This window comes from Marmota marmota, unplaced genomic scaffold (genome assembly GCF_001458135.2).
Source record: "Marmota marmota marmota unplaced genomic scaffold, marMar, whole genome shotgun sequence".
NCBI classification, from domain to species: domain Eukaryota; kingdom Metazoa; phylum Chordata; class Mammalia; order Rodentia; family Sciuridae; genus Marmota; species Marmota marmota.
The window spans coordinates 44,936,674-44,960,909 of record NW_026000016.1 but is presented as its reverse complement, the minus strand read 5'-3'; the positions used below and the strand labels follow the sequence as shown (position 1 = coordinate 44,960,909).

Sequence of the window (24,236 nt, the reverse complement as noted above, 5' to 3'; positions counted from 1 at the left end):
GGCAAGCCCAGCCTTTGTTCCAGGCATTCTCCTGGCCTCACATACTCCTCTCTCCAGGGCCTGGAGCATCCCCTGGGTCTCCTGGTGGCTGGTGGTCAGGGAGCCTGAGGCTTGGGTTCCGTATGCCCTTGGATGAGCAGAGCACCCAGGTCAGTCTCTCCCAGGCAGCTTTGATCAGCACCTTCTTGGCCAACCCTGTGAATTCTCCAAGCTTCAGCCCCTTCAGTGACCCCCTTCAGCTAGGCCTGCATCATCAGAAGCTCAGCCAGCTCCTGATCCAGGACCTCCCAGCCATGACTCCGAACTCATCAAAGCAGGGGGTCACTTTTCTATATAAGAAATGTCCCTTGTCATCACTGCCACCTTAATCATTAATGGTTAAAACCCACATAACATTTTCCTACCAGCACCTAGGGAGTCACTGTTATGCACTTTTAATTCCCCCAACTCTGAAAAAGAGCACTGTTTCATGCCAATTTTACTAACAAGGAAGTCAAGTCTCTAAAGGAAAGGGCCTTGCCTAACTTCACACAGCTGCTGAATGTATTGAGACACCAGCCTGATTCTAATGCCTGTAGTTTAATTACTACTCCATTTGTTACTTACTAAATTTTGGAGATTTGAGAATCCGTTGTTTGTTTTTTTTCAAAGCATCAATATATTTCATTTTACTTTTTCATCCTATGTTTGCCCTGGGAATAGAACAATCAACAAAAAAGACACACACACAAAAAATGTCCTTGCGGAACTTGGATTTCTATTGGATAAAACAAATACAGGGTGAAGTACAAAATAAATATGTCAGATAGTGATCGATGCTTTGGAGAAAGATAAGCCAAAGAAAATGGACAGAGATTTTGCAGCAAGGAAGGAGCTGCCATTTTAGATCAGGTGGCCAGACAGGCACTGGAAGTTTGCTGGGGCCCCNGCTGGTGGCTCTCAACATTTCCCCTCTCTGTTTAAACAACAAGCATGTGGCTTAGGGACCGTGCCTGCCTTAGGTTGTCCAATAGTACATATGGTCCTTACCCGTTAGGTAAGGTCCATTGAAATTGGATCTTACCCGTCACTGACTACCGGTCCAGTATACAGCCACACCTGTGGAGAGGTCTTTGTACCAGCAGGGGGGCGGGGGGGGGTGAGGTTCTTTGCCTCACCTCTGTTGGCCCCCAAATTTTAGCTGAATGATCATGACAAGCAGAAGGGAGGAAGATACACCAAGCCAATTGACGGCTCCTTTTGGAAAAATTGTACCACCGATGACATCATCAGCAAAAATACCCCAACACTATCACAAGTCGCTGCACCAACAGATAGTTCACAATGCACACAGGTGAGTTCACAATGTGTCCAGGCAAGTTCTGCAAGCAGTTCAGTGATGGCTATTGTAGAAGCTGTAGATTGGTTTTATCTTTGTCTTCACCGGCACTGGGATGGAAAGGCCTGATGTACTGTTTGAGCTCTGATCTGAAGAGGTGTGGGAGTGAGTCATGCAGGTGTCCAGAGGAAGACTACTACAGGCAGGGCACAACAAGGAGACCAGTGTGACTGGAAGAAAGGGAGCCAAGACCAGTAGCTGCTCTTGTTTTTCAGTTTTAAAAAGTCATTTGCTGGGCTGGGATTGTGGCTTAGCAGTAGAGCGCTCCCCTAGTATGGGGTGGGACTCGGATTCCATCCTCAGCACCACATAGAAATAAAGGCATTGTTTTGAAAAAAAAAAAAAAAGTCATTTGCTATATTATTCAGAATAGTTTAACTGCTTAGCCACCTCCAAATCTCAGGAGGGTAATACAATTCAGGTTTATTTCTCATATCATTTTTTCAGAGTATGTTAGCATAGAGGAACTTTCGAGTTTCTTTTAGCAATTATTTCCACCATACTCTGAATTACAAAGGATTCTTTGTAGATTGTTGATGAAGGAGGGAGGAGAGAGAGAAAGATAGTGGATGTTTGCACAGGAAGTTTGAGTGTCTGACCCGGAAGTTATTCATATTACTTCTCATTCCTTTAGCCAGAACTGAGTCACATGATCATACCTGAGTGTGGGAGACTGGAAAACTGTCTCCAACACAGACCTTAGCTCATCAATACCGCACTTTTGCTTTTCTTTTTCAGAGTAAGCATATAAAACTATAAACCTACATTTGGTTTTTGCTGGATTCTAAATTTTTTTTCATAGTTTTTAAAATTATCATTCAGCTCTAAATATTTTCTTCTTTTCCATTGGGGTTCCTTCTTTGACTAATTGCTCAAAGCTGTGTTTCAAAGTTTCCAGACATATGTACTTTTTTCAATATAGCTTTCATTATTGATTCCCAATCCAGTTGCATTGTGGCTAGACAGTGTGATCTACATGACACTAATCATTTGAAAAATTTCAGGCTACCTTTATGAACTAGTATCTGGCAATTTTCATAAATGTTTCATGTGTGCTTCAAAAAGCCTCCAATTATTGGCACAGTGGTCTAGGTGAATCCATTAGCTCAAGTTCACTAATTTTGTAGGTCACAACTTCTTATATCCTTAGTACTTTTTTTGCCTACTTGATAAATTAGTTACTGAGAAGAGTATGGTACAATACCATGGAGTTTATTTTTTACTTTCTTTTACCCAGAAATTTGACTTACACTCATTGTGATTACTGATGTATTTCTATTTATTCATACTTGTTCTCGGTATTTCTGCTCCTCCTCCTCCTCCCTTTCCTTCTTGCCCTCTCTGGAGATACTGAAGTTATTCCTTAGCTATTTATTATTACTCTGACAAATAATGATATACCACCATTATGGGAGAAAATGCAAATTTTAGTAAAGGACATTTTGAAACACTTGAGACAACAATTAGAAAGAAAATCAGTAAGGACCTGAAAACTGAATAACACTATTAACCAACTTGACCTAATTGGTCAGAAAACTCCCCCCAACAGCAGCATACACATTATTTTCAAGTGCACAGAGAACACTGAATAAGGAGGACCATGTTTGGGGCCATGAAACACGTTTCCTCTTTTGAAGGATTAAAATCATAAAAGTATTTTCTCTAACCATAACAGAATCAAGCTAGAAATCAATAATAAATACTAGGAAATCCCACCTACTTTGAAGTTTAGCAACATACCTTTACATAATTTATGGGTAAAAGAAGAAATAATAAGACAAATTGGAAAATGTCTTGAACCGAATGGAAATTAAGGCCCAACGTGCAAAAATATGGGATGAAGTTAAAACAGCACTTAAAGGAAAAATCCTTGAATTAGAAGGGAAGTAAAAATCTATAATTTAATGATCTAAGATTTGACCTTAGCAAACTAGGAAGGGGAAAGAGCAAATTAAACCCCAAAGTTAGCAGAAGGAAGAAAATGGTAAAACCAAGAGTAGAAACCAATGAAATTGAAAACAGAAAAATAATAGAGAAAATGGATGAAATCAAAAGGTGGTCCTTGTAAAAGATTGATAAAATTGATAAATCAATTGACTAAGCATAAAAGAGAGAAGACATAAGTTTTACCAATCTGAAGGATGAAAGAGGCAATATCTCGGAGAGCCTATAGAACAGTAAATGGATTGATTATAAGGGAATGTTATAACAACTTTATGCCAATAAATTCAACAGTTTAGGTGAAATGGACAAATTCTTTGAAAGTCATAGATTATCAAATGTCATTCAAAAAGATGCTAATAACTTGGACAGCCTTATATAGCTATTGAAAAAATTGACTTACACTTGGTGGCCAAATCCCTCCCACAAAGAAAACTCCAAGCCCTCTGGTTTTATTTGGTAATTTCTACCATATATTTAAGGAAGATAGAACATCAATTGTATACAACCTTTTCCAGAAAATAGAAGAGGAATAAGGAATAAAATGTTTAAAAATACACCCATAAATACATACATGGTCTCCGGGATTTTCAACAAACCTTGTAAGGTTTTTCAAAGCAAAAAAGAAAGGTCTGGTGCTGTCCTCACCCCCTGTCCTGTGATTTTTGTTCCTTTCTTCCTGAATCTGCCACAGAACTGGGGGAGGGGGTGCAAAGGGAGACTGTGGAAAGCAGAGACCAGGATCCAAAAAGAGGGAGTGAAGAGCAGATTGTGTTCCTGCTCTCTAGGATTCTCGCCAGCCCAGACTGTTTCTGTCTCTGGGGAGGGACAGGCATTTGACAGTCCTAGGCAACCAGTTCTGTGGTCCCCTTACATATACCCCCCAAGGCAGGGCTCTAGCCCTGCTGCTTGGAGGATGCTTGAGGGTGGAAGCATGCGGGAGGCATGGGCCGGGAGGAAGGGAGGCCTCTGCTACACAGAGCCTCTAACCTTTCTGGGCTTTTCTGCCCTTGCTATTAACTGCGTAGGCCTACGCAGTTAGGCAGGAGAGCCTAACTCTGACCTTGTTCTTCCCTTGAACCAGAGCCCACCCCGTCTCCCAGCAGGAGCCTGGTATACATAAACCTTTGCTTTGGAATCTTTCCTACAACACACAAAACCCAAGTTGATTTGCAAAAATTTCTTAGATGTTTTAATGAAGGAAAGTACAGAAGGTGTCTCCCGTGCCCCAACACACACCCTTGATGCCCTTATTCTCACCCAGGACCTCTGACTTCTCTTCCTCTTTCCTTCCTGATGTCACAGAGGCTCAGCTTCTCCCACCCTCCCTCTAAGGGGCCCAGACTAGGCAAACAAGGAGCACCCTGCAGGTGGGCTCTTTCCAGGTCTACTGAAGTGGAGAAGAAAGAAATCCATGTGGGCAGATCTGGGAGGTTTGCTGTCATCCTTTTCAGTGACTATTCTGGGACTACCACTTGTACCCTTCTTTTTCTTCCCCAAGGACTCTCTGTCTTGCTGGGCAAGTATCCCCAGAAGCCCTCTTACTCCTGAGTCTCAAGGCATGGACTCCATCCTTCGGGATCATCTCCCCAGGCCGGCGTGTGTGTCAGAAGTGAAGCTTCAGAGTTCTGTCATCCATCCCGTGGCTGGGGGGCCGGGCAGGGCCATCCCAGAGTAGGGCGAGGCTAGGAGCTGGTTTCTGCAAGACACAGGATATTCCAGCTGGTCTACAAGGGGCAGCTGCCCCTCCCACACCTATCCATGGTGAAGGCAATACAGCTTAGCTCTGCGGGCTCTGCCACAGTGGGCCCAGGTTCAAATCCATGGCCACCACATGCTCTCAGAGCTTGGGTAAAGTCCTTCTCTAGCCCTCTGGGCAACTCTAACACCATCAAATACCCACTTCTTTCTGGAACTATGAGTATCTTCAAGCTGGGGCATTTGAGGGTAGCACCTAAGTGGCTCTGAACAGATGCCCTGAGAGATGCTCTGACCGGTGCTGAAGGGTCATTTTTGCACAAAGGTCAATTCTGAATAACTAAAAATGTTTAGGATTTATTATTTATTTTTTTTTTCTATTCAAAATACAATATATTTTCAGTACCACTGGGGGGAAATGTTTTCTTATCAATAAATACTATTTGCTTTTCTGGAGATTACAGTGAGAGAGTCAATATGGCCCTGTAGGCACTAAATGTCCCTATCTGGACATATTTATGAGTGGTCACAGAGAAGAAGCCTCTCATCTCTCATCTAGAAGCATGTGGAAGGCCACCATGGGATGCTCAGGTGGGCAGCATGTAGCCACTGAAGTTAAGAGTTGCTCATCTCACCCAGCTGTGCAAGTTTAGGCCACGGAGGGCCCATGGTGGCAAGTTAAATGATAGTTCACACAGAGCCAGGTAGAGAAGCCTGTCTCCTGACCCCCAGCCAAGACACTCTAGAAGGGACAGCTCCCTGAAGGCAGGCAGGTGGCTGTTCCTCTGGCTCTCTTCCTGCTCCCTTGCCAGTGTGGCCCATTGCCAGGACAGCCACCCTTACCTGTGACGATGAGGGTGGCAGTGCTGACAGCCTGGCCCAGCGGGTTCTCAGCCACAGCCTTGTACTTGCCACTGTCCTTAGGGGAGACACTGGGGATGACGAGGGAGCACACGCCCAGCATATCAGTGCTGTATGCTGTGGGGTGTCCTTCCAGACTCTGATCATTCTTGAACCAGGTGACATGAGGCCGGGGTGATCCCTGCACCGCACAGGTCATGCGACACTCGCATCCTGGAGGCAGCAGGTGGGTCCGCAGGCCCACCAGGAACCGGGGCTTCTGGCTCAGGTCTGGTTCCCGGTAGCTGGGAGCCCTCACTGTGAATCTGCCTGCATGGAAACCAGGGCGACAGGGAGGAGGGTCAGAAAGCGAGAAGACCTGTCTGGGCCAAGTCTATAGAAAGTTCACGGTGCTGACGCCCATTGCCTAACACACATTCACTGCGGACAGATTAGAACTCAGAATCCAAAGGATAAGAGTAAGAACCAATCATGATCTCTCTACCCACATATGTATATATAAATGACTGAAGCTAATATTTTGGTGTAGAAACTTCTAGATCTTTTTGCATTTTATTAGAAATTAAATCACCCATCTGATTTTATAATCTGCTTTTTCTAGTGACCTCTTTTAAGTTCCACATCTATTTGATTGTAACATACACTTTTTTTTCAGAAACATGATAACTTCTAAATTTATGGCTAAATTTATAGCCCTCATCTCTCATCTAGAAGCATGCAGGAGGCCATTCTGGGATGCTCAGGTGGGTAGCATGTAGCCACTGAAGTCAAGAGTTGTTCATCTCGCCCAAATGGGCAAGTCAAGTCCAAGGAGGGCCCGTGTTGGCAAGTTAAATGACAGTTCACACAGAACCAGGTAGAGAAGTCTGTTTCCTGATCCCTAGCCAAGACACTCTAGAGGGGACAGCTCTGGTGGGCTCCCTGAAGACTCAGCAGGGCTTCTGCTGTGGTCCCCCCAATATACAATCCACCCAAACACCCACAGGCCAACTTGTTCTCCCTGCAGGGAGGACCCACCCTGAGTCAGAACACAAGGAACATCAGTAGAGGAGGGGTCAGGCAGGAGCTGGGAAGACCAAGCCATGGCTCTGGTTCTGGATGGACCCATGGTCCAGTTCATTGGACAGGCTCCCCGCCATCTCTGCCATAGCTGCCACTCTGCCCCATCCTGCACACTCCACCGCCCTAGAATAGGTGGCCTAAGTACAGAGCATAGTCAGCTAAGTTCTCCCCATCCAGGGGACCCTCACCTCTCTGCCTGGGGAGGCACCAGGGTTCACTGGTGTCTGAGGGTCTGCTGGTCCCCAGCTCATTCTTGGCCACTACTCGGAAGTGGTACTCAATGCCAGGAAGGACGCCCAGGAGGGTGAAGTGGTTGGTGTGGATGCGGTCAGCCACCTCGTGCCAGGAGCCGTGTGACGAGGAGCACATCAGCACCGTGTAGTGCAGAGGGGGACCCTGGACCTCGTCTGGAGAGGGCTCCCACTGGACTGTCACTGTCCTGGGCACATTCTCCTGCAGGCGGATGGGCCCAGGAGCCTGTGGGCATGCTGCAGGAGATAGGGTAGAGGGAGCATGCACTGCAGGGGACCCAGCAGGGCTTCTGGTATGGTCCCTTCCAGAGCCCCTGAGTCTTCTGGGGGTTGCAATCTTGGAAGGCAGGTAACTGGAGGGCACTTGGTCAGGGGTGCACAGTTATCTGTAGAGGGTAGAAAACCTTTCCCAAAAGAATACGTTTTAATTCACCCGAGTTTTTAGGGAAAATGACATAGGACATGGACAGAGGTTTTCACAAAATCAAGGTAGACTCCCTCCATTCCTCTGTTTCATCTTGTCTGAATATCCAGAGACTTCTCCAGGATAAGGGCTGCCTGGGAGTTACTTCAGGGGAGGGCAACCTTTATCCTGTACAAGGGACCCAGACACTTCTTTCCATGGGGTCTTTCCAGTGCTGTAATGGTGGTGACCACCGTTGCTCATGGGCTCCAAACCAAGACTAACTGGGGTCTAGGGAGGGGATGTGGCTGAATTGTCCCTAAGGTCCTGAGTCAGAAGAATAATTAAAGCCCATAAGGGACCCTCCCCCTGCCCTTCTTCCTGTCTTCAAGCACGGAGGAAAAGAAGACAGTGTGCCACCTTGCACACACAGGCCAGTAGAATGGCTGAGACCTGTGCCCAGGCAGGGGAAACCTCCATGCCTCGGTGAGTGGCCCAGCCAGTGCTTGGAGCCCAGAGCCATGCCGCCTCACCTGCCACCCTGATGAGGAAGTCGTAGGCAGCCTCCTTCCCCTGAAGGTTCCTCAGCACCACAGTGTAGCGACCACTGTCTGAGAGGCCAGCTGTAGGAATCAGAAGCTGGGTTAGGCCATCCTTGGTGGTGGTCACACTTCTCTTGGACAAAGTCAAGCCATCCTTCAGCCAGGTCACCTCAGGCATGGGGCCAGCCTGGAGGAAAATGAGAGGAAGGAAGGGTTGAGAAGTGGGAGCTTTGGTGGTGGTGTGGAAGTGGCCTAGAGTAGAGGTGGTGAGAAGAGCATTCTGGGAGGGGAAACGTCTGCGCAAACTCAGAGGTGGGCAAGTGCCTGTTCAGAAGCAGGCCAGTAGAGAGGCGGTGATGTAGTGTGGGGCTGGCAGGTGGGGGTGGTGGAATAGGAAAGGAAGCTGGCCAGGTAGGCCAGGCAATACCCTAGCACCCCGCCCATGCAGACATCCAGGTCTTATTCTCTAAGCACTGAGCTGCTGCTCTAAGACGTTGAGCAAGAAAACATCACTGAATCTGGATTCACCTGGTGCTGGATGGGAGTGAGAAGGACCAGGCAGGGGGTGACTTGGTAATCCCTGTGATAGGGAGAGAATGCAGGAGGGCGATTATAGTGGTCTGGTCTAGAACTAAGGTGACCCTGACTGACTGGGAGACCAGTCCAGCTGCTTGATGACCATACTGCCAACCGCCTGTGGGAACCTCAGTGGCAGGCACACTGGGGAAGCTAACAGTAACTGATTGTTAGCACCTGGACTAACAATCCAAGGACTCAAGGAGTTACCAATACTTGGAACGCACAGAGAGCAGGGCTGAGAATGTAGAGAACACTCAGTACATGTTTAACATGTCATCGCTGCCATTGTCCTCCAGTGTCTAATAGCTAAAAACATGTCATTTAGATTAAGGCAGAGATGCATTATGGTTCTGCCATTGCTGAGCCTCCCACACAGGTGATAATGATTTTGATAACAATAAATATGATAATAATAAAAGTAACACATATTGAATGCTGGCCATACACCAGGCTGTTCATGTGCTTTCAGGGGATTGATTCCTTCTGAAAACAACCCTTTCAGTTAGGTTATATTTATCTCCATTGAAAGAGGAGGAAGTTTAAACAGAGAGGTTAAGGTATTTGTCCAAAGTCAGTGATGACATTGGAATTTGAACCCAGGCAATCTATGCTTTTAATCACTATACTAGTGCTATGGTGTCCCTAGAGCCGGGAGGTGTTAGCATCGGTGGAGGATCATCCTGAGACCCTCTGAATTCGCAGACGAAAGTGGTGAGGAAAAGTGAGAGCCCTAATTTGGAGGTGCAGTACCAGAAGGTACCATTAGAGGGTTGTGTATACTGTACAGGGAGCAGAAAGGCCACCCAGCCACCAGGGATGTGCTATGCCACTAAAGAGGACCCTCCTCCCGCCTTCCTCATCTGTGGCCTGACTTCACTGACTACAGACCCCCACCCCCCAAAACAACAACAACAACAACAACAACGAAGGCAAGAGAACCACAGAGCTCTCTGTCTCCCTCGGCCACTCTGGATTCCCTTCCCCACACCTTCGAGACCCACTCACTTCAAAGGAGACAGGCACACGAATGGTGTCCCCAACTCTGACCATCACTGAGTCCTTTGCATTGGAGTCCATGAGGAATTTGGGACAGCCTGGAACACATAAAATGGCTCGTCACCTCCCTCCACGGTTGGACCCCAGCCCCCGGTCACCAACGCAGCAGAGCAGAAGGGGAGGCCAGGCCAGTCTAATTGCTGCTAAAATCCCATCCAGCTGAAGAACCTCAAAGGAGAGGCACTGGGCAGAAGAAAGTGGGGAGGGGAGCCCCAGGAGTGGTGGGGACATGCTGGAGGAGAGGGACAGGAGTTGGGGTAGGGAAGGCAGAGGGTTAGGGTTAGCCTGGAAGAAGGAAGTGACAAACAGTCCATCTTTTTGGTTCTGCAGGTGACATAACCACCAATCTAAGACAGGAGATGACTTGCCCGGGGTCACACTGAGTTAGGAACAGAGCCAGGACAAGATTCTGAGATTTTGGACTCAGGTGCTGTGTGCTTTTCTCCTTATTTTCACATGATGACTAGGGTCAGCTGGGCTGGCCCAGTGTCAACTTGGGTCAAAGACAGGTCAGCTGGTTCTAGTAACTAAGACCCAAAGGGAAAGACAGTCTGCCTTTTGGTAACGGGGTCTGGGGCATGCTCCACCCTGACCAGGAACTGCCTGAGCTGAGCGGCCCTTGTGCCTTGGAGTCACCTGTTTCAAATCCTGGCTCTGCCTCACACCAAGGGTGAGACATTGGGAAAAGGACCTGGGATCTCAGTTTCCTTCTCTGTATATTGGGCATAAAAATAATATCAACTTTGTAATGAGCTGCAATGAGAAACCATTTCCAACTAGGCCTGCCCGGCCCAGCACCTTGCACATGGGAAGTGTCAACACATGTTACTTTGTTAGGCTGGGGAAGGGGATCCTGGCTCAGCACGTGCATGGTGGCTGCTCGGCAGCCCCCTCTCAGGAAGGGCCTGCAGGGCTCAGTGTGGGAAAGAGGTGGTACTCACCAGTAACAGGCACGGTGTGCACTATGGTGTCCAGGGCAGTGGGCTGGCCGTGGCCCCCGTCATTAACTGCTGTCACCCGCACAAAGTAGCTCTCTCGAGGCCGAAGCCCCTTGACTGTGAAGGAGGTCCCAGGCACAGTGCCCACGTGGCATGGGCTCCACTGGAGACTGTCTGAGCCACACAGCTCCACCACATATCCCTGAGCTTTGTCCCCATCCTGGGCATCTGGCCCCACCCAGCTCAGGGTGATGCTGGTGTGTGATGTGTCCGTGACTTGAAGATCCCGCACAGGCCCAGGGGGTCCTGGTCAAGCACAGTGGAAAAATCAGAAATGGCATCAGCCTCTCTTGGTGGAGGTCACTCAGGTGGACATTGATTAGCCTTCCCATGGGAGACAGTTTCTTTCTCTTGGGGTCCTTTCACTTCGTGGCCCCTGAAGCACCTACCTGAACCAAACTCTGCCTCTGTCCAGTACCTAACCACCCTCTCTAATTCTTGAAAATGGGGACTTTAGTGGATGACCTCTTAGGATCCTTTATCCCTGAAGACTAGAACTCTGTGTCTTTTTTTCTGAACTGTAAGCGCTGAGTTAGAACTGCCTCTGGGCACGCAGAGCAGACGCATCTGTTAAACAGAAATAATAACAGCACTCCCTACCCCAGGAGGGGGCTGTCTGCAACACAGGAAAGGCAGGGTACATGTAGAAGGGCTTTAGAGAGTGCTGAATGTTGGACCCACCCGGGAGCTTAAAAATATGGGCAGCCCCAGAGATTCTGATTTGGGTGCATCCTGAGCAACAGGGCAGGAAGAGCTCCCGGGTGTCTCTAAATAAATTCCCAGTGAAGTTTGGAAAGTGTTGGTCTAGGGCAGTGCTTTCTGTATACAAATCACCAGGGAATGTTGTTAAAAACACAGATCTGATTCAGTAGGTCGGAGGTGAGGCTGAGCGAACTCTAATAAGTTCCCTGGTGATGCTGCCCAGACTTTGCTCAGTAGCAAGAATCTAAGAAACATAGGGCGGGGGTGTAGCTCAGTGGTAGAGCACTGGTCCAGCATGTGTGAGGCCCTGGGTACAATCCCAGCAACCCCCCTCAAAAAAATCTAGGGAATGTAGTCACCCTTGTGACTACTACCCCAGCACTGCCTATCCTATTTGCTATCTCCATTTTCATCACTGATTATAGAGTAGTCAAGAGAGATTTTCCTTGACAAGAAAAGGTGCACAGCCAGTTCTCCTCCCTCATCCCTCCATTCCACACTTTGCCCTTCCTAGGACTGAAATTTAGATGCCCCTTTGAACAATTAAATTTATAAAATATTCTATTCCCAGTGTATTCATTCAAATAGATTGCCGCCTGGCCAACTTGGGGACTGACCTGCCCAGAAGCCAGAGAGCAAGTGACATGGTCAGGAAGGAGTCTTTTAATTCTGATTGATTTCAATAGAGGGCCCCTAAGATATGCCTCATCCCAGTGGCCTTTTAACCCGTATCTTCCAGCCCTCCTGGCCACTTTCTCCTACCTGTGACCTCCTGTCCTGTCCCACTGGGCTTCAGAACCATCCCATGCTCACCACCCATCCCACCACCACCCCTTGGGTTGACATCCTACTCACTCATGGGGTCTCGGGCAAAGACAGCATCAGATGGGGGCCCAGGCTCTCCAAGGCCTGAGGGGGCCACTGCTGTGACCCGGAACTCATACTGACAGCCCTGCTGCACATCTTCCACAGTGCACTTCCTCTCTGTGAAGACACACCCTACATTAATCCCACACTGGGGGACCAGGAGATGAACAGACATCTTGGTGCTTCCAAATTCAAAGAAGAACAAGGCTGGGCCCTAATACTTCCCTTCTCTGGCCATCCACGTGTGACTCAGTTCTCTCCAAGGCGAAAAGATGCTGGGGTCCCAAATCCCTATCTGGTTCTGCTACCAATTTGCTGAAGTGCCTTAATCTCTCCAGATTGTGCTACCTTACAGAGCTGTTCATTTAAATGAAGTTGAATCAGTAGTGGAGTTGGGAGGGTGGTGCCCTCCCTTCATCTCCGTCTTTCTGGAGGTGGAATTATAAGGCCCTGAGAGGGTTCTGCTCCTAAGTAGCTCAGCCACAACTAGAAGCCAGTCTCCTGACTATCTGCTCTGGTCCCTTCTTTCCTCCACAAACCTGGCTTCCACAGCATGCAAAACACAGAAATGCAAAGGGTCATGGGATACCTTAGCATCTGCCCAACGCTTTGGCTTTTTCAAGTTCTTTCTGATCTCAGAAAGCAGCTGGTTCTTAGGAATCTACTTAATGAGACAGAACCATGAGGATTGTTCTCTTCTCTCTATTTGTGGATGAGGAAATAGATCTAGAGAAGAAGAGGGCTACCCAAAGACAAGGTCAGAAGTAGAGGGCCCAGGACTCACACCTTCATCTCTGGCTCTAACCCAGGACTTCTGTAAACCAGGGTTATTCAACCTCAGCACTGTTGATGTTTCTTGCCAGATAATTCTTTGGTTTTGTTGGGAGTAGGGGAGCTCTTGTGTATTGTAGGATAGTCAGCAGAACCCTGGCTCCTTCATATCAGGTACCGGTATCATCTACTCCCCACCCAGTTGTGACAATCAAAAATGGCTCCACATATTGCCAATGTCCCCTTGACACAAAATCATCCCGCATGAGACCTATTCTATTAAACCAATTTGGACTGGCAACGCTCCTATGCCAAGAGGAAGTCTAAGCAACTTGGAGCCAGGGCAATGAGAAGCATCCCTCAGGCCTGCTCACCAGACATGGGCTGATCGTTCACTGCTGTCCAGGTGTTGCTCCCCTTCTTGCGCTTCTCAACCAGGTAACCCAGGATGTGGGCACTGCCAGGGCCCTGAGGTGCTGTCCATGTGAGAGTGATGCCCTGGCTGGAGGCCGATAGAATGGCCGGGGTGGAAGGGGGCCCTGGGATTGCTGGGAGCAAAGAAGGTGAAGGTCAGCCAGAGGCTAAGGCTCATGAGGAGATTCTGAGGTAGAAGGCACGGAACATCTGGCACCCTACTCTTTCCTGGGACTGTAAGAATTGGCTAGACTGCTCTGCGACACTGTTCAGATGCAGGCATGATAGGTTCAAAATCTTTCAGCCTTAAGTCCCCTGTTAGGATATCCCAAACTAGGAGGATATGATAGAGAAAGATGCTGGCCTCTACTCGGGCCCTGAGAGAGCAGGCTGTGTGCTGGTCCCTTCACTCCCATAGACACCATCAATCTTATTTCCTGTCCTGGTTGCCAGATCCCAAATCAAGCTGAGGCAAGGAGTCTCCATTGGGCTTTAGAAGGACTTCAAGGCCCCAGGCAGAAGCCAGTGTCCTTTAGCTGCAGGGGCAGACCTGCTTGCCCTCTGGCCCAATGTGGATCTAAGAGTGTTCCAACCACCAGCCCCAGCCCTTTCTCTCACCGTCAGGAGCCACCAACACCTCCTCAGACTCCAGGGCCTCCCCAGCCCCCTCCGAGGTCACAGCTCGCACACGGAAAGTGTACTTTCTGCCCCGCTCCACGCCGGCATCGGTGAAGGTAGTGCTGTCAGTGGGGGGTTCGCCCACCTTCAGCCAAGTGCTCCTGCCAGCCTGTCGCCTCTCCACCACGTAGTGCTCCACGGCCCGGCCCCCATCATCCTTCGGGGGCTGCCAGCGGAGGCAGACACCAGCCCTGTGGCCATCCTGCACCTCCAAGGGGCCCTGTGGGGGCTGAGGCTTGTCTGAGGATCCACAGAGAGGAGCAGGAGGAGAAAGGGGTCAGAGAAGTTGGAAAGAAGCCATGTTGGCCTTCCCTCAACAGTGGGCAAGCCTGCAATGGGGTGGACTACCCAGAGAGCCTTGGACATTACCCAGAGGTTCACAGGTTTCCTGAGACAGACAGATGTCCCTGGTCTCTACTTCCCTAACACACACACACACACACACACACACACACACACACAGATGTACCATGGAATGCTTTAACCCATACCAGCCCCATTGGGTGGGTGCATGGGACCAGCTCAGCCTCCTGGACACAGCAGTCCTATGTTGTTGGCACCACTGAAGCTGGGGGCCTCAATCTCACTCCAGCAACTTCCCTAGCACCCTGTGCATTGGGGCTCCTGGGAGAATAACCACATCTCCCAGCAGGAGCCTGGGCCTTGTTCATCCAAACTGCATCTTCCTGCTCAGTATAGGGAGCAGACAGAGGACAGACAGGGGTGGCTTTGGATGCAAAACAGCATGCAAAAGAGCCCGCAGAGACTGCACCCCAGACCTTCCCCTACTGTCAGGGAGGACCTGGAATCCCCGGGACCCTCAGGGCTCGGATGGGGCGAAGGCTGGGGTTGGCACCTATGACTTGCAGGGTGAGCTCAGCCTGCACAGAGCCTCCCTCGCTCCTTAGCATCACGTTGTACTGGCCACCGTCCTTCCTGCTCGCGCTGGGAAGGCACAGTCGTGTGTAGCCATCCCCCAAGGCCACCTGGGCCCCCCTGCGGCTGCTGCCCACCACCTCGGCCCCGTCCTTCCTCCAGGTGGCCTGAACAGGGAAGTGGCTCTGGAAGGGAATCTTCATTGTCACCGGCTTCCCAGCCTTGACCACCAGTGGCTCTCTCAGTTTCTCTGTCACATCTGGAGCAATTACGGGGGGATCTAGAGGAAAAACAGGACAAGGGAGTCAAAGAAGACAGGCACCAAGTCCCTGGGAACACTGAAAGAAGAATCCAGAGGGAGATTGGGCTAAGAGTAAGAAACCCCACACCCCACCTCATGAGGACATATAAGGGAAATGGACTTTAAAGCAGGAAGGACCAGGGTTAGACCTCACCAAGGACTTCCTAGCAAGGAAGGAGATAAGACACTGGAAGGGGAGGAGCTTGGGTTGGTTTTATAAGTCATCTTCTCAGTCTGAAAAGCTGAAGACTGGTTACAAAAAAATTAAGGGGTTTCTAAGTAAAGCTTATCTACTTTTGCAGAGACTGCCAGACAGGTAAGGACAGGGCTGGACCTCACCCTGGACGGTCAGGGTGGCCTCACTCTGCTGGTTGCCGGCCACAAAGGTGTACCTCCCAGCCTGGGTGCCCTGCACGCAGTCGATAAGGAGTCTGTGCACCAGGCCTTCTTGCTCAAAGACGACCCCATCCTGGGCTGTGAGCTGGAGACAAGGGCCAAAGCAAGAGACAGTCACTCCCAAGCGCACCTGGCACCTCCAGCGCCCTCTGCTGGTGCAGTTGCTATGGGATCTGATAGCTTTGTGCCTGCACAGGCACTCCTTGCTTCCTACCTCATTTAACTGTGACAACAACCTTATCAGATAGGTAGCAGGGCTCAGTGACGCATGCCTGTAATCCCAGCGACTTGGGAGGCTGAGGCAAGAGGATCACAAGTTTGAGTTGAGTCTTAGCAAGTTAGCAAGGCCCTAAGCAACTTAATTGCTAAATTGTCTCAAAAACTAAAAGGGCTGGGGATGTGGCTCAGTGGTAACATCCCTTTTGTGTTAAATCTCCAGTACAAAAAAAAAAAAAAGGTAGTATTGTTAGTTCCATTTTATAGGCAAGGAACTTGTCCAAAGTCACATAACTGGAGATCTGGAATCAGATCTCCCGGATGCCATGTGCTCTGAACCCCTATGCTATCTCCTCCTGACGTGAGAGCTATGAGGGAGCACAGAGGAGCTGCAAGACTGACGAAAGAGGCCCCTGGTTGGGATGGGAAGGTGCATTTGTATGATGCCTTGGAGGGTGGGTGGACCTTGGCAGGTGCAGGTGTAGAGAAGACATTGGGGGAGGTGGAAGAACAAGGGGTATGCCACAGGATTGGCTGGCACCACATTCATTTATGATTTTTTTTAAATTTTAAACACACCAAGTTTCTGGCTATTTAAGCTTCTCTCAAAGTGGGTACATAAGTAAAATTAAGAGTAATAAACAATTTTTTTAGCCAACCTTCTATCCTCTATCCCTCTGCTTTGTCCCTGCCCCCACCCCCACAGGCACCCACATTGGTTGGTAAAAAGAAAGTGTGAGGGGACAATACCTTGACTCCATCCTTAAACCAGGCACCAGGTCCCAGGTCCCTGGTGAGGGTACAGGAAAGCGTGGCGGCCTTCCCCTGCTGCACCTCTGTGTCAGCCAAGCCCTGAGAGAAGTAGCCCCTGGGGCCTGGAGATACACAAAGGAGTCCTCAAGGCCCAGCCTCCCAGGTCATAGCCTGCGCTGCACCCTGGGGATGGCCACCATGGTCCTGCCCACTGGGATCCCCCAGTGTCAGCACAGACAAGCCTCCACTTTTCTCAGCAGGACCTAGGCTGGTAGAGGGGCCCCTGAGTCACACAGATAAGAAGTCCCCAGGGTCTTCTGGGGGAAGGGGGATCTCTGGCCTGCTTCACAACTCTGGTATTTCTGTCATAGGATTTTAGGACCAGGTGCCCAGGGGGCCTCTGAGTCTCACACAGCCTGGAATCAGTCTACACAAAGAGGAAGTAGTTGTTTACTGAATTTGCAAGAGGCTCCTGAAAATGGGGGTGCTGGCACGGATGGGAATGGCCCAGGCAGCTCAGTGTTCAGGACACTTCTCCTTTGCTGCACCCCACCCCCAATAGCCCAGCCAGGAATACCTACCTCGGGCCGTCGGGGAGAAACTGCCAGTGCCGGGCTTGTATCCAGACCTGGAACTCTGCATGGCACTCTGCCCCTCATCAAGGATGTCCAACCTGCAGTCTTTGGCACTTTTCCTGCTGCCAAGATGTCTGGGGGTGCCCTGGCTCACATCTCCATTCTGAGTCTCCCCCAGGTGCTCTCCATTATCACTGCCAGGTAGCTGCCTCCGGCCTCTGGCCTCCTCTGTGCCCCCTCTCTTCACTGCCTCAACCCCAGACTGTGCCTGATACCTGCTCCAGCGGGGACCTGGCCTCCTGCCTGACCTGCCAGACTCTCCTGCCTCCCATTTTTCATACTCCTTTAGGGTCCTGGGACTTTGGGCTTTGTCATTCTCAGCCTCCAAAAACCCCTGCTCCCCAAGAGACCCCCTTCCTCCTCCCTGTCCTTGCCCTAATTGAGAGCCTGGGCCCTGGATCCTCCCTGATCTACCTCCAGAGCCTTTTCTGCCAAAGGAATCGTCTAAGCCATTCCTGGATCCCTGCAGTCTGGACTCCCCAGGTTTGGGGGCAAGACCATCCTCCCACTCTGTGGAATTCCCTGTGCCTAGGCCACCTGAGTCCTCTGTACCACCAGACCTGCCCCTTCTAGAGCTTGAACCTTTGCTTTCCGGGGACCATGGGCCTTGACGTCCACCAGCAGCCCCGTAACCTGGTACATGTTCCCTGCCTCTAGAGTCCCCTGGCCCCTCATGGGTTCCCCTGGAAGTGGAATCTTTCTCCTGCCGAGAACCATGGGCCACAGGGCCTGGGATGCAGTTCCCAGCATGTGTGCTGCTTTGGCCAAACTCCTGATCTTGCCAGGCTGGGCTACCAGAACCTGCTCCCATCCTTCTGCCTCCTGGTAGTGAGTCCCTCCCTCCCTGGGGTGCCTCTCCCCATGGGCCAGCCATTCTGCCCTTGTCCATGGTCCCTGACCCTGCTTTCCTTAAGTCCTGTTCATGTCCAGACTCCAGAGCAGCTGTCCCTGCCCAGGTCTCACCTTCTACTGCCTTCCTACCATCAAGAAACCTAAAAGCCCCCAAACCCCCTGCTTGGCCTGGAGACTCACCCTCCCCACTAGGAGCTCCTCTGTCCCTAGGAGACCCTGGAATTCCAGAACCATCTTGCCACTCTCCAACACTTGATTTTCCTTTGGAACAAACAGCCCCCGAGGCTGTAGGAATCCCTGAGGTTCCATAGCCCCCAAGACTGGTCTTGGAGCCCCTTCCATCTGAAAGAGTCTGTGGCACTTCCTGTGACCCCAGCATCCCTGGGCTCCTGAGGCTGTCCCTGTGTGCAGCATCATCTGCAGTCCCCAGCATTCCAGCTATCCCAGGACCTTCACCATGTGCATGCCCCATTCCTCTGCCCTTTTCTGGACCATCATAGGAGCCTGTGCCACCTTCTGATGCTACCCCGTATCCTACCCCCTCCCCCATGGCTTTGTGGTCTCTAGGTCCTGCATCGTGTCTCATTCCCATCAGTGAGCCTGGTGTTCCAGACTTCCCAGAACCTTCTCCATAGTGCATCTTGCCCTCAGGCCCCATTGCCCCAGATCCTCCTGAGCTTCCTCTAAAACCAACCTCATCCTCTGACCCCATTCTTCCAGCTCCCCTTACACCATCCCTAAAACCTGCCTCACTCCATGGCAAAGCATCCCCAGAATGTTCCAAATTGCCCCTACAACCTGCCTTGCTCCCTGCCCTCATGTCCCCAGGACCTCCAATACCACCTCTGTAACCTGCTTTACCCCCTGACCCCATGTCCTCAGGACCTCCAATACCACCCCTATAACCTGCCTCACTCCCTGACCCCATGTCCCCAGGACCTCCAATACCACCCCTATAACCTGCTTTACCCCCTGACCCCATGTCCCCAGGACCTCCAATACCACCCCTATAACCTGCCTCACCCTCTGACCCCTTATCTCCAGAACCTCTAATATCATCCCTATTACCTGCTTTATCGCCCAACCCCTTATACCCAGAACCTCTAATACCACTTCTATAACCTGCCTCACTCCCTGACCTCATATCTCCAGGATCTCCAATACCACCCCTATAACCTGCCTTTTCCTCTGATCCCATGTCCCCAATATCACCCCTATAACCTACCTCACCCCCTGACCCCATACCCCCAGAACCTCCAATACCACTCCTATAACCTGTCTCATCCCCTAACCCCTTAGCTCCAGAACCTCTAATACCATTCCTATAACCTGCCTCACCTCTTGATCCCATGTCCCCAGAACCTCCAATACCACCCCTATAACCTGCTTCACCCTCCAACCCCTTATCCTCAGAACCTCTAATACCACTGCTATAACCTGCCTCACCCCCTGACCCCATATCCCCAGCACCTCCAACACCACCCCTATATCCTGCCTTATCTGCTGCTGCCATTCCTCTGAGGCCTCCTAAGCCATCTCCAAAATCTGCCTCATCCCCTGGCCCTATTCTTCCAGGACCAAGATCCTTTGGCCCTACTCCATAAGCTGTTCTGCTCCCAATCCCCTGAGACTTGGGAATTTTAGACCCATCCCCATAACCCAGCACATCACCAGGCCCATGAGCCCATAGGCTCTTAGAACCCGCCCCAGCATGAGAAGCTAATGTCTCAGGATGCCTGGTATTGTCCCCAAACCCTGTTCCAGTTCCAGAGGCCCTGGCACCAAGGCACCTAGTCCTATCTCCATCACCCTCTTTTCCCCCTGCCCTCAGAGACCCTGGCTCCATGGCTCCTGGACCCCCTGTCCCATCTTCAAAACTCCCTTCTCCAAAGGTCCCCAGGGCCCCTGAGGCTCTGAAGCCCCCCAAATCTCTAGTCTGACCCCAAGGCCTTATTGTTCCAGACCCCCCTGGTTCTGCTTCTGCATATCCCTCCCCAATAGCATGCACTGTTCCAGGGGCCTTGGGGCCACCTCTACCCACAGGCCCCACTGTTCCAGGACTCCCTAAGCTACCATCAGGACAGTACCCTCCTGCAGAGCCTATTTGCCCCTGGCCCTCGGGTGTACCCCAATTCTGGTCTTCATCAATGAGCATTCCATCAGGGCCACCTGAGCCATTCCTAAGACCAACACTGCTCCCAGACCCATATCCTGTAGGACCACGATGATCTTTATTTCCAGTCCACATCCCCCCAGATTCCCCTGAGCCATGCCTGTAAGTACCCCCTTCCTCAGACTCTGTTCTCACAGGCGCTCCAGAGGTGACCCTAAAACCATCACCAGGAGCAGACCCCATTTCTCCTGGCACTTTTGAGCCATCTCTATAAGCAGCCCTATTTCCAGGATCTATTCCCTTAAAATACCCTGAGCCATCCCCATTCCTAGATTCCTCTCCCCTGCTACCTCCTGGGCCATACTTATAGCCCATCTCACCTCTGGCTCCTTTTTCTCCAGAGCTACCTGATCCACTCCAGAATTCGGATTCAGGCCCTATTGCTCTGGGATCTCTTAATCCTTCTGCATCTCCTTGTGTTCCCCCAGACTTCGACATACCCAGGCCTGGAGACCTAAGTAACCTGTGGCTTCTGCCGTCTATCCCCTGACCAGACTCCATTGGCCCAGCTCCCTGGGCACCAACCATACCCTTTTCCCCTCCACTGGACCCCCCTACTTTAGGTCCAAGGTGGGTCCCAGTCTTTCTGAGACTGGACCCTGTGTCATCCCAGAAACCTGTGCCCTCAGACTGTGTTCTGCTGGGGTCCCCTGCTTCCTTCTGCCCTTCTGTCCAGCTATGGGGAGACTGGGAGCTTCTGGAGCCATCCCCTGCCCTGCTCAAGACCCCATCTGTGAACTGGCCACCCCTTCCCTGAAGTTCATGTTGGCCACTTTTCCAGTCTCCAAGATCTCCTGGGCCTCCAGGGCCAGTTCGGTAGCTCCTTCCCACATCCCCAGTCCTCCCTGGCCTTAGATCACCTGCCTCCCGTAGTGAGCCCTCAGCTTTGGCCTCAGGACTCCTGCCCCCCAGAATAGATTTTCTGCCTCCAGGTAGTGAAGGTTCTTGGGGGTGCTTGCCTCCAAATATCTTTCCTGGATACTCCCCTGACTCCCAATAGCCCCCAGCTTCCTGATGGTCAGCATCTCCACTTCCCTGGGAGCCCCAAGATTCAGGGCCCATGCCTGCCTTGGAGCTAAAACTTCTTCCTCCAGGAAATTCTAGGGCACCAGGGCCTCCTGTCCCATTGTCTCCAGCATTCCCCAAGCCAGTTCTGCCAGCCCACGCTGCCCTGGCTGCTGCTGTCCCCCTTTCCCTACTCAAACCATCTCCTCCCTCCATCTCATCCAGGTGATCTCCAGCCAAAATTTTCTCCCTTCCTTCCCCTTTTAGCCAAGACCCCTCATGATCAGACTGGGGTCCCCACAGGGCCTTCTTTCCTGTTCCAGGTCCCTGATGAGTATCCCAGAGTTGTTCTTGGCCATATATGTCCAGCTGACTGCCATTGACCTCTCTGGGCTCCTTTCCTCCCCTGATGCTCCCCAGTCCTCCAGCCTGAAAGTGAGTGGACCCAGCCTCCCAGCCTCCTGCTGTTCTCCAGTTTCTGTCCCCATCACCATCTCTGCCATGACCTTCAAGTTGTCTTTCCATGAAGTCCAACCCTGATTCTGGGCCTTCTCCCTGTAGATGAGATCTCCCTGGAAAGCTTCCGCCCCAGTCTCCCTCTAAATGGGGCTGATTGTCCCTGAGAAGAGTGACTCTGCCTTCCTCTGATTCTAGAAAGCCCTTCCTGTCCTGTCCAGGGCCCCAGGCTGAGTCACCTGTCCCTTCATCCCCCATCAAGGAGTAGCCCTGCCTACCAAGGCCATCCCTGTCTGGGCCTGCTGTGAGCTGGAGCCCAGAAGCAGGCCCTGCCCCTTCTAGGAAGTCACCCTTGGTACCCAGTTCCCTGGGCTTCCCTCCCTGGCCACTGATGTCCCTGGAGTCTTCTGCATCTGAGGCTTGAGCTCCTGGTGTCTGCAGCTGGTGGTCAGCACTTGTGGTCTGCAGGCCTTTATCCTTCCCAGCTTCTGTGAGATATTATGCACATGGGAGGTCAATGGGCCCATAGAGAGACAAGAGGAAAGACCAAAACTTCTGTTAAATCAGACCAAAGCACCTGCCTGACCCAACTCTTTTGCCTGACTTTCAGTTTCCCCAGTAGAAAATAAGCTGCCCATCTAAGAAGGAAGCCAAGATGTTCCAGAGATTGGTGGCTAAATCCCATCTCCATTTCCCCCACCCTGTACCCACATTCCACTCCACATGCTTCATGAGGATTTTGACGTACATAAGCCAAAGTCATTTGCTTATCAAACTGCCAGAAGAAGTTGCATGATATTTAAAAGATTCCCTTGCCTATCTCCTGCCTTACAGCTGTCTGATTTATAATTTTGCAGATTCCAGTTCCAAGGGAGATATAAGAGTTCTTTCTGGCCTGGCCTGGAGTCTCCTTATCTACACTGAACCTGGCCCAATATTTCAAGCCCTATGCAGAGCCCTAGGGCCATTTTGGATCTCTGTTCCCAGAGTAGTTCCAAGAGAGCCAGTAGGACAGAGGCCGTGGAGAAGAACAGGAATGGCCATGAGAAGACTGTATTGCAGTGGAGCAAGAATGGATCTAAGGAGGGCTGGGGTGCGGGTGGCTCAGTGGCAGAGTGCTCACTAAGTGTGTAGGAGGCCATGGATTCCATCCCCAGCACCCCCCCCCCAAAAAAAAAGGTGAAGGAGGAGGAGGAAGAAGGAAAAGAAAAAATAAAGCAGTAGATTGTACCCCCCCCCCCAGTGTGGTGGCACATGCCTATAATTCCAGCAACTCAGGAGGCTGAGGCAGAAGGATTGCAAATTTGAAGACAGTCTTAGCAACATGGTAAGGCTCCAAGCAAACTTAGCAAGACACTGTCCCAAAATAAAAATGACTGGGGATGTATGTAGCTCAGTGGTAAAATGTGCCTGGGTTTGATTCCCAGTAGGGAAACATGCATGCATGCGCACACCCACACAGACACAGGATAGACTACATCTGGCATTAGTAGACATGGTGGGTGAGGGATGGACCTAAAACAGTTGCTTTAGGCAAATCAATTTTTAAAAAGAAGAGCTCTAAGGAGCTCCTTATTGTGAGTGAGGGAATGATTCGAAAGTAAATGACTGACCAAAGGAAACCCTGACCCTGTTGCCCTGACCCTGACCGTGAGTCCTTGCCTTGGTGGAGGCAGGGAAAGACAGAGGTATGACCACTCACCTTCAACCACCAGCCAGGCGCTAGAAGCATGGAGCCCGGTATCCAGCGAATAGAGGCCCCTGTCTGAGAACCGGGCCCCTCTCACCACCAGCCGGTGGGTCAGACCATCAGGGGACACAGATACTTCATATTTGTCACTGAGTCGGAGGGGCCGGTGCTTGAAATGCCAGGCAGCATTGGGACAGGGGTTGGAGAGAGTACATTCAAAGACTGCATCACCGTGTTCTTCACAGTGGGCCTTGGCCAGTGGGACCACCACTCTGGGGGGGATGGCTGCAGAGGAAACAGGAATTGGAGTGTCAGCTTGGCAGCATGACATGGTGTGACCTGATACAGAGAGGCTGGGAGTTCAGAACCCAGGTTCAGACCAGCTTGGCTACAAACTCCTGTGACACCTTGGATGGGTCACTTCCTTACCCAGGGAATCAGTCCTCCACACACATAAAATATGGGGATATAGTTAGATTGGGATCCTCTGAGGCTGTTTTCAGAAATGGTGCCTCACTTCCTTCTCTTTCCTTGGCCTTTGTTCAGCCATGTTCTTTATGGTCTATCTACCCAAAGCTTCCTTCCCCAGGCCTGTTTGTCCTTCCAAGAGCCCTCCAGAGCTGCTAGGTGCTATGCAGTGATAGGGACACGAGTCCTCGCAGGTATGGAACAAGGTTTAATG

General features: G+C 50.9%; 1 protein-coding gene across 1 annotated transcript in view; it reads right to left on the bottom strand.

Annotated features, from left to right (window-relative positions):
* Positions 1-3,769: 3,769 nt before the first annotated feature.
* The window catches only part of Igfn1 (immunoglobulin like and fibronectin type III domain containing 1), a 32,824-nt gene continuing 12,357 nt past the window's right edge, over positions 3,770-24,236 (bottom strand). Inside the window, exons 11-25 of the mRNA XM_048809626.1 lie at positions 23,567-23,839; positions 22,300-22,349; positions 17,325-17,442; positions 16,741-16,865; positions 15,718-15,859; positions 15,058-15,357; positions 14,142-14,441; positions 13,484-13,657; positions 12,327-12,455; positions 10,713-11,015; positions 9,721-9,809; positions 8,128-8,323; positions 7,129-7,428; positions 5,861-6,187; positions 3,770-5,018 (exon numbers count right to left, since the gene is read on the bottom strand). Of these exons, the coding sequence (XP_048665583.1) occupies positions 5,005-5,018; positions 5,861-6,187; positions 7,129-7,428; positions 8,128-8,323; positions 9,721-9,809; positions 10,713-11,015; positions 12,327-12,455; positions 13,484-13,657; positions 14,142-14,441; positions 15,058-15,357; positions 15,718-15,859; positions 16,741-16,865; positions 17,325-17,442; positions 22,300-22,349; positions 23,567-23,839 (2,840 nt within the window). The 3' untranslated portion in view covers positions 3,770-5,004. The remainder of the gene's footprint in view (positions 5,019-5,860; positions 6,188-7,128; positions 7,429-8,127; positions 8,324-9,720; positions 9,810-10,712; positions 11,016-12,326; positions 12,456-13,483; positions 13,658-14,141; positions 14,442-15,057; positions 15,358-15,717; positions 15,860-16,740; positions 16,866-17,324; positions 17,443-22,299; positions 22,350-23,566; positions 23,840-24,236) is intronic.